The sequence below is a fragment of the Theropithecus gelada genome, chromosome 5, assembly GCF_003255815.1.
Source record: "Theropithecus gelada isolate Dixy chromosome 5, Tgel_1.0, whole genome shotgun sequence".
NCBI lineage: Eukaryota > Metazoa > Chordata > Mammalia > Primates > Cercopithecidae > Theropithecus > Theropithecus gelada.
Window position 1 is genome coordinate 148085181 of NC_037672.1, and position 9187 is coordinate 148094367.

A 9187-nucleotide genomic window follows, 5' to 3' on the forward strand; every position below is an offset into this window, starting at 1 on the left:
GTAACAGGATGAGCTCGCAATTAAGAGAGAGGCCCCTAGATGGTGGTGTTGTTCTGAGTCAGGCTTTCTATTTTTTTCCTCCTATAATTACAGTGAAGTAAAAAGGCACAAGTTAGAAAATGACTTCACGTTAGTTCTGAAAAAAATTCAGTTGGCTGGGCAAGGTGGCTCACGCCTGCAAACCCAGCACTTTGAGAGGCCGAGGCGAGAAGACTGCTTGAGCCCAGGAGTTCAACACCAGCCTGGGCAACATGGTGAAACTCCATCTTTACAAAAAATAAAAAATTAGGCTGGATGCGATGTCTCACACCTGTAATCCCAGCACTTTGGGAGGCCGAGGCGGATGGTCACTTGAGGTCAGGAGTTCAAGATCAGTCTGGCCAACATGATGAAACCCGGTCTCTACTAAAAGTACAAAAAAATTAGCCGGGCACGGTGATGCATGCCTGTAATCCTAGCTATTCAGGAGGCTGAGGCAGAAGAATCACTTGAACCTGAGAGGCAGAGGTCGCAGTGAGCCCAGATCGTGTCACTGCACTCCAGCCTGGGCAACAGAGCAAGACTCCATCTCAAAAAATAAAATAAAATAAAATAAAATGAAAAACAAAAAGCCAGACATGGTGGCACATGCCTATAGTCCCAGTTACTTGGGAGGCTGAGGTGGGAGGAACACTTGAGGCCAGGAGTCTAAGGCTGCAGTGAGCCGAGATCATGCCATTGCACTCCAACCTGGGCAACAAAGTGAGACCCTGTCTTGGAAAAAAAAAAAAAAAATTCACTATGAAGAATTCATTCAATGGCATTCAAAATGACATTGAATCATGAATCATATGGCTCATGTGCATTTTACATTAATTAAAAGAAATAAACCATTAATGATTATACCAAAGTGAACATATTACCTTATAATTAGTCCATATAGTCATCATTATTTTCTCTAGGTGTATTTAGGTAAGCTTAAGAAACTGAGTAAAAACTAAGCAATGATTGTTAGGAGTACTGATTTACAACCCTATAGAAAAATGATTTTTTTTCAAATGCCAGTTCTACTAATGAATTCTGATAAGCACACTTTCTTTCATTTTGAATATTACAGACTGAATTCAAGACCTGTGATTTCTATGAGCACAATGACAGATATATTCCATTACCCTTCCAGCCATGTAAACAAGAGCATCTTTTAAAGAAAAATGCTTTTAGTGTCCAAAGGATAAGAATAATATATTAAATGGCTTCTCTAGGTTTTTTTTCACCTGAGTCTGCTTGCTAGGAAAGGCTTCTCTAGGTTTAACTTATCAAAGAAAAAGGATTAAGAGATTCTAGTTTGAGGAGGTTTAGATTTTAACCTAAAATTCCTGAAAGGAAACAGAATGCATTCCTATTTCTCGCCCATAAAATTCACTGAGTATAAAAATTATGTTTCTCCTTAAACATGGTCAGTCTTGCCTTGAATTCAATCAATATGCAGAATAAGAAAGTACCTATGAGAGCCCATATATTAGCTTTTTGCTTCCTGTCAGTTGGGTGGGTAATGAGTGGCAAGCACAAAATGGAATATGAGAGTGAAATGACATAAAACTGTGAATTTTGTTTCAGTATAGATTTATGTCAAAAATTTAAGTGGAAAGATATTGAGTGAATCCAAGATGATATCGCTGTATGTGAAAGTCATCCATCCATCCATCCATGCATCCATCCATCCATCCATCCATCCATCCATCCATCCATCCATGCATCCATCCATCCATCCGTGCATCCATCCACTCCAACCAACCAACCTACCCAACCCACCAACCAACCTTTATTGAGCCTGAATGGTGCAAAAGACTAGAGATACAAAGATAAATAAGATACCACAGGCCAGGTGCAGTAATACCAGCACTTTGGGAGGCTGAGGCAGGCAGATTGCTTGAGCCCAGGAGTTTGAAACCAGCCTGGGCAACATGGTGAAACCCTGTCTCTACAAAAAGAAAAAAAAAAAAAAAAACAAAAATTAGCTGGGCACGCTGATGTGTGCCTGTAGTCCCAGCTACTCAGGAGGCTGTGGCAGGATAATCACTTCAGTCCAGGAGGCAGAGGTTGCAGTGAGCCAAGATTGCATTGCACTCCAGCCTGGTCAAAGGGAATGAAACATGAAACCCTGTCTAAAAAAAACAAAACAAAAAACAAAAACAAAAAAAACCCCCAAAAAACATATATATATATATATATATGCGCCACCTCTACCACCTCCATTCTCAAAAAACTCAGTCTAGTATGAGAAAGGGACTTTGAAAGTTCAGTTCAGTTTATTACAGTGTCAAGTAGATTTACAACTATTGCACTTATCATTCTGCTGACAGAAGGCCAAAATTTAAGATGGAGATTTTCCTCTAATAAGGATAGGTTTTCAGAATCTTCAATATAAGATGTTAAAATTATAAAGGCAAAGATATACACCTCATGTTCCAGTCCATATCCTTCCTGCTGTTGTACAGTTTGCTGCAAATGATAATTTAATTTGGATAATGCTTTATATAATTGATTTCTCATGAAATTACTTTTGAGTGAAATTTGACAAGAATTTTCTTTATACTCTCTTCTTTACCAAAACGTATTAGAAGTCCCCATAGTCCAAAATAAAATGTAACCACAGAATGGGGAGACAACTTTAGTCAAACACCAAGTAAATGTTACCTTCTTTGCCGAACTCCAGGTGGTATTCATGTAAAAGTGTGGTCATTGGTTGCCTAACTTTTTGGACAATGGGGAAAAAAAACAATAAAAGCTAAAATGTGGTCCAGCATATGAAACTCTTCTCAAAAACAGAAGAAGGTCATGAACATCGTTGGGAAAATGTTTCACATTTCCAATGAAATTCTATTCCATTGATCTGTTTGGAAGATTGTCTTCAACCTATTTGGCCCTAGTCCATAAACTGTAATTGATTCAGTCATGTAAAGAACCACTTTTGTCTTAAGCTTAGAATTTATAACAATGGAAAGCAGGAAAATGGTTTTTCATTTACTCTAATAATTGTGCAGGGATGAGCTAGGGAAAAAATAAAACAAAAAATTACCAGTCTTCTGTCCTCTTATTTTTCATTCTGATTATATCACAAAGAAATGAGCTGTGGAGGTTTGGCACTGTTTTCCATCTTAACAGTTGTTCTGTATTCTAAGATTTTATATGTGATTCATAATGTACTACCATAACAAGACACAGTTTTTATATATTACTGAAATAATGCAAAGAAAATGAATTTTCCTTTGGGTCCAGTAATTGTCAAAGGAATGATTGCAGATTCAGAAAATGTGCTTTGTAATAACCCTGTTAACATAAAGTATACACTGAGGAAAAAAATAAGTATGGCACATATATGGAAGGATTAGTTGTATTAGCAAGGCATTTCAGGGATGGTTTTGGTTCTTTAGACTAAGTAAGATACATCCAATTTAGACCCCCTTCAAATCCTTAGACAAATGGGAATCACTTGGTAACATAAGGATTGTTTTGGTGGGCAGGGGCCGATTTCACCATGTGCTTACAAACGCTCCAACTAGTCGGTAAACTCCCACCTGAAGGAAGGATTTGCTCTGGTAATAAGGTTGATATGCTCAAGCTGTAAGAATTAATTTGAATATCAAAAATGAAATTTAGATTGCTAACCATGTCCTGATAGTTACAGCATGTAGAATATTAAATGTTCTCTTTTTAAACTAAAGTAAAAAAAATGAAGAAGCATGGTTAATTCACTTGTGCTGATTAAAACAGACGTCCACGTGCAGCTTCTGCGTGTGAGCCTCCCATGCTGCCATGCATGCCACCAGATGCTTTCCCTTCGCCTTGCTAATCCCACTAGATTTTTCCTCGGTAGAACCCTAGCTCATGGGTTTCCATGTGCATGTTTCTATTGTAATGAAAACTATCTACAAAATCTAGACGTTTTCTGCTTTCAGAAAATTCTAGTGTACCACGTACGGCTTAGATATTTCTTTTTCAGTTAAAAAAAATAGTGCAAAAACATATCTGATAGTCAAGGTGATAGTTCAAGTGAGTTCTTGTGCCAAGGAACACAGTCAAGCTTCTCCTCTAGCTCATCTGTAGAAACTGTATGTAGTTTTTGGGAAATATTCCAGATTTTCCCATTAGTTCTCCACTCATCCAGTCATCATCTACAGATTCCAGCTCTGTTATTATATCTCCAGCCTGTAAGACAAAAGGAGTTAGAATTATTGGTTTCTGTTGAGAATAAGCATAGTAAATAGTGGCCTACCTAGGGCAGCATGAATAATCTCTGTATAACTCATTTATCTTGATTGCTGAGAGATTAAATGACAAAGATGATCTATACCTAATGATGCCCTTTGCTTGTATGCCTCTATTCCTTAAATCTCATTCCTTTGCCATTGCCACCCTTGCTGCACTTTGATTTTCCTGCTTATATTTTGTGCCTCTCAAATTCACCACTCCTAATCTAAAATCCCTCTTGAACAAATAATACTAGTTACCACACACACACACACGATTATTTATTGAGTACCCTCTATGTGTCAGATACTTTTCTGGGCACAATTAATATTCCCTCATTCTACAATGGGAAGGCAAATAAGCTGGCAGAAGAGGACAGAAAGCATGGGATTGCGAACTCATTAGGGCCATCAAGGGAGGGCCTCACTGAAGGTGTCATAAAGGCAAAGACTTGGAGATGAGAGAGAGAGTCATGTGCTTCCTGTATGCCTTGTCTTATTCTGTGTACTTCACAGGAACTAACTTATGTAAACACCACCACAGTCCTAGAGATGAGTATTGTGTTATCCTCATTTGAGAGATTTTTTTGTTTTGTTTTGTTTTTTGAGACAAAGTCTTGCTCTGTCACCCAGGCTGGAGTGCAGTGGCGCAATCTAGGCTCACTGCAACTTCCGCCTCCCAGGTTCAAACAATTCTCCTGCCTTAGCCTCCCAAGTAGTTGGGATTACAGGTGCCCGTCACCACGTCCAGCTATTTTTTGTATTTTTAGTACAGACGGGGTTTTACCACGTTGGCCAGGCTGGTCTCAAACTCCTGACCTTGTGATCCGCCTGCCTTAGCCTCGCAAAGTGCTGGGATTACAGGTGTGAGCCACTGCCCCTGGCTGAGATATATTTTTATAGATTTCCTTATTTTAGTGAAAAAGAAACCAAAACTCAGATAGATTATAACTTGCCAGTGTCACATGTCTAGTTAGTGGTAGAACCAGGATTCAAATCTAGTGCAATTCCAGGGCTTGTATTCCTAACCACTAGACTATGTGGCCGCCACATTTTACAATGGTCCTTTTTACTTAGAAAGGCTTTTACTATAATTGCCTTTTATCAATACCCAGAGCATTTTGCACTTTACATTTATTCTTGCACATAATGGCATTTCTCCTCTGCCATTTGGTTTATCACATTCCTCCTACGGCCCCAGTATCTTTTTTTTTTTTTTTTTTTGAGACAAAGTCTCGCTCTGTGGCCCAGGCTGGAGTGCAGTGGCACGATCTCGGCTCACTGCAACCTCCACCTCCCGGGTTCAAGCGATTCTCTTGCCATGGCCCCAATATCGAATTTGCATTTTTTCCCATCTTAAAGAGCTTCACCTTGACTCAGGACACTGATTTATCTTCATCAGGTTAGTCAAAGGGGCTGTGTGTCTTATTCATGTGCAAATTAGAATTCCTTCAGCAGATGAAGACATAATTATTTTGTTCTTTATGGTTTCTAAACATTTCTTAGAATCTGTGTTTAAGATGCTACAATAGTCCAAGATGACTCTGGCTACTGTTAAGAACACCTTTATCAGGCTAACTGGATTTATTTGTAGCCTTAGTATATTACCCTCTGGGAAAAAAAGTGACTTGATTTAAGGGTTTTCTTTATGGAAAACGGAAAGGAAACATGCTATCAGATGTTATTAATTTGCTCTGCTAAAATCTGTAAAACTTCTGGCAATTCAAAGTTTTTGTTATAAATAAGTTCCTTCTGGTTCCTAAATTATAATTTAATAGTTAACTGAAGCTATTTTTTTAGGTCTGGTCCAAACCTACATACCATGTCAGTTTCCTAGGGCTAGGACTATTTGTTTTTTTTTTTTGAGACGAAGTTTTGCTCTTGTTGCCCAGGCTGGAGTGCAATGGTGCGATCTTGGCTCTCTGTAACCTCCGCCTCCCAGGTTCAAGCAATTCTCCTGCCTCAGCCTCCCGAGTAGCTGGGACTACAGGCGTGAGCCACCACGCCCGGCTAATTTTGTATTTTTTAGTAGAGACGGGGTTTCTTCATGTTGGACAGGCTGGTCTTGAACTCCCGACCTCAGGTGATTCACCTGCCTTGGCCTCCCAAAGTACTGGGATTATAGGCGTGAGCCACTGTGCCCAGCCAGGCTAGGACTATTTTTTTTTTTTTCTTTTTTTTTTTTTTTTGAGACAGAGTCTTGCTCTGTCGCCCAGGCTGGGGTGCAGTGGCCGGATCTCAGCTCACTGCAAGCTCAGGCTAGGACTATTTTTAAAAATGAGTTTTGGCTGGGCACAGTGGCTCACACCTGTAATCCTGGCACTTTGGGAGGCCGAGGCAGATGGATTGCCTGAGCTCAGGAGTTTGAGACCAGCCCAGCAACACAGTGAAACCCCGTCTCTACTAAAATACAAAAAATTAGCTGGGCATGGTGGCACATGCCTGTAGTCCCAGCTACTCAGGAGGCCGAGGCAGGAGAATTGCTAGAATCCAGGAGGCAGAGGTTGCAGTGAGCTGAGATCGCACCTCTGACTGTATTCCAGCCTAGGCAGCAGAGCAAGATTCCTTCTCTAAAAAAAAAAAAATCAGTTTCATCTATTAACATTTTGTGGATATTTAATAAAACTGAAAGCAGTGCAGAATCCCTTAATAACAATAACAACAACAACAACAATTCTAGAACTATTTTATGGACAACCATTTGTAAAATGAAATGAAGATAACCTGTTTTCTGGAAGATACTGTGCATTCTGTTATTTATATTGACATAGTTTAAATGAAGACCAAAATAACATCCAAGAAATTTGAATTCAGATTTTCACTTGCAGTAAGTTTATGTAAAGATAAAAGGAATACATTTCGAGCCACTGACTCTCAAGGACTAAGGCAACCGTTTTCTTTCTTCTTCTTTTTTTTTTAAATTTTATTTTAAAGATCAAGACATTAAAGGAAAAAAAGGGAACTGATAGAAGGTTACGAATTTTTAATTTTGCATAGCTACAGCATAAGAAATACCTATCATTTATGGCTGGGTGTGGAGGCTTATGCCTGTAATCCCAGCTTTTGGGGAGGCTGGGGCGGGTGGATCACTTTGAGCTCAGGAGTTTGAGACCAGCCTGGGCGAGACCCAGTCTCTACAAAATATACGAAAAATTAGCCAGGCATTGGTGGCTTGCACCTGTAGTCCCAGCTACTCAGGAAGCTGAGGCTGGACAATCGCTTGAGCCCAGGAAGCAGAGGCTGCACAGTGAGCTGAGATTGCACCACTGCACTTCAGCCTGGGCAACAGAGTGAGAGCCTGTCTCAGAAACAAAACAAAACAAAACAAAACAAAACCAAAAAAAAAAAAAAAAAAAGGAAGAAGAAAGAAAGAAAGGAACGAAAGGAAAGAAAGAAAGAAAGAGAGGCCGCGCATGGTTGCTCATGCCTGTAATCCCAGCACTTTGGGAGGCCGAGGCAGGCAGATCACGAGGTCAGGAGTTTGAGACCAGCCTGGCCAATACGGTGAAATGCCATCTCTGCTAAAAATACAAAAATTAGTCAGGTGTGGTGGCGCACATCTTTAGTCCCAGCTACTTGGGAGGCTGAGGCAGAAGAATCACTTGAACCCAGGAGGCAGACTGAGATCGTGCCACTGCAATCCAGCCTGGGTGACAGAGCAAGACTCCATCTAAAAAAAAAAAAAAAAAAGAAAGAAAGAAAAATATCTATTATTTGCTAACAATATATTATAACAGAAATGACATTTAATACAAAAAGATGCAATAACATTTTATTATTCAGAATAAAGTAAAACTCCATCACAAAATAGGAAGCTAGCAACCTTATGCTGACATATTTCAGTCAAGGTATCCCCCCACTTACCCCAACAAAGGCTGCACATACCTGATTCTGGTATTGCCTTGTTTTTCTCTTTTTCTTTGTTGAGATAGGGTCTTGCTATGTTGACCAGGCTGGTCTTTTTATTTTTTATTTTTTGAGACGGAGTCTCGCTCTGTCGTCACCCAGGCTGGAGTGCAGTGGCGCGATCTCGGCTCACTCCAAGCTCTACCTCCTGGGTTTACTTACGCCATTCTCCTGCCTCAGCCTCCCGAGTAGCTGGGACTACATGCGCCTGCCACCACGCCTGGCTAATTTTTTTTTTGTATTTTTAGTAGGGACGGGGTTTCACTGTGTTAGCCAGGATGGTGTCGATCTCCTGACCTTGTGATCTGCCCGCCTCGGCCTCCCAAAGTGCTGGGATTATAGGCATGAGCCACTGTGTCCGGCCATTCAGGCTGGTCTTAAACTCCTGGCCTCAAGTGATCCTCCTGCTTTGGCTTCCCAAAAGTGTTGGGATTAGAGGTGTGAGCCACTGTGCTCGGCCTTTTTCTCTTCTTGTTGTAGGCAAGTGAAAACCCTGTTTGGCTGTCTACTGTTTTAAACCACATCTTGTCCAATCATTCCTTGATATGTTAATTCTTTCTACAGCATCCTTGTCTCTGACTGAATATCTTCAATGCTAGAGAATGTACCACTGTCTGACACAGGCTATTTTTACAGCAGTGACTACTAAAACCACCCTCCTTCTTCTAGCACTGTTCCCAAAGTACTTTCCTCTGACCATGGTCCAGTTGTGGATTAGGGAAATAGAATCATGAAAATATCTACTTTTGGCCAGGCACAGTGGCTCACGCCTGTAATCCCAGCACTTTGGGAGGCCGAGGCGGGTAGATCACGAGGTCAGGAGATCGAGACCATCCTGGCTAACACGGTGAGACCCTGTCTCTACTGAAAATACAAAAAAATTAGCCAGGCGTGGTGGCGGGCGCCTGTAGTCCCAGCTACTCAGGAGGCTGAGGCAGGAGAATGGCATGAACCCGGGAGACGGAGCTTGCAGTGAGCCGAGATTGCGCCACTGCACTCCAGCCTAGGTGACAGAGCAAGACTCTGTCTCAAAAAAAAAAAAAAAAAAAAAA

General features: G+C 40.8%; 2 protein-coding genes across 6 annotated transcripts in view; one reads left to right on the plus strand and one right to left on the minus strand.

Moving 5' to 3' along the window:
- Positions 1 to 9187, plus strand: part of LOC112624546 (40S ribosomal protein S3a) — a 35873-nt gene that overhangs the window by 18967 nt on the left and 7719 nt on the right. The gene's annotated exons all lie outside the window — the stretch shown is intronic.
- SH3D19 (SH3 domain containing 19) overlaps positions 2267 to 9187 on the minus strand; it is a 198770-nt gene continuing 191849 nt past the window's right edge. For all 4 annotated transcript variants that reach the window (XM_025385229.1, XM_025385228.1, XM_025385230.1 and 1 more), the window contains one exon: positions 2267 to 4188. In XM_025385229.1, the coding sequence (XP_025241014.1) occupies positions 4072 to 4188 (117 nt within the window). In that variant the 3' untranslated portion in view covers positions 2267 to 4071. The remainder of the gene's footprint in view (positions 4189 to 9187) is intronic.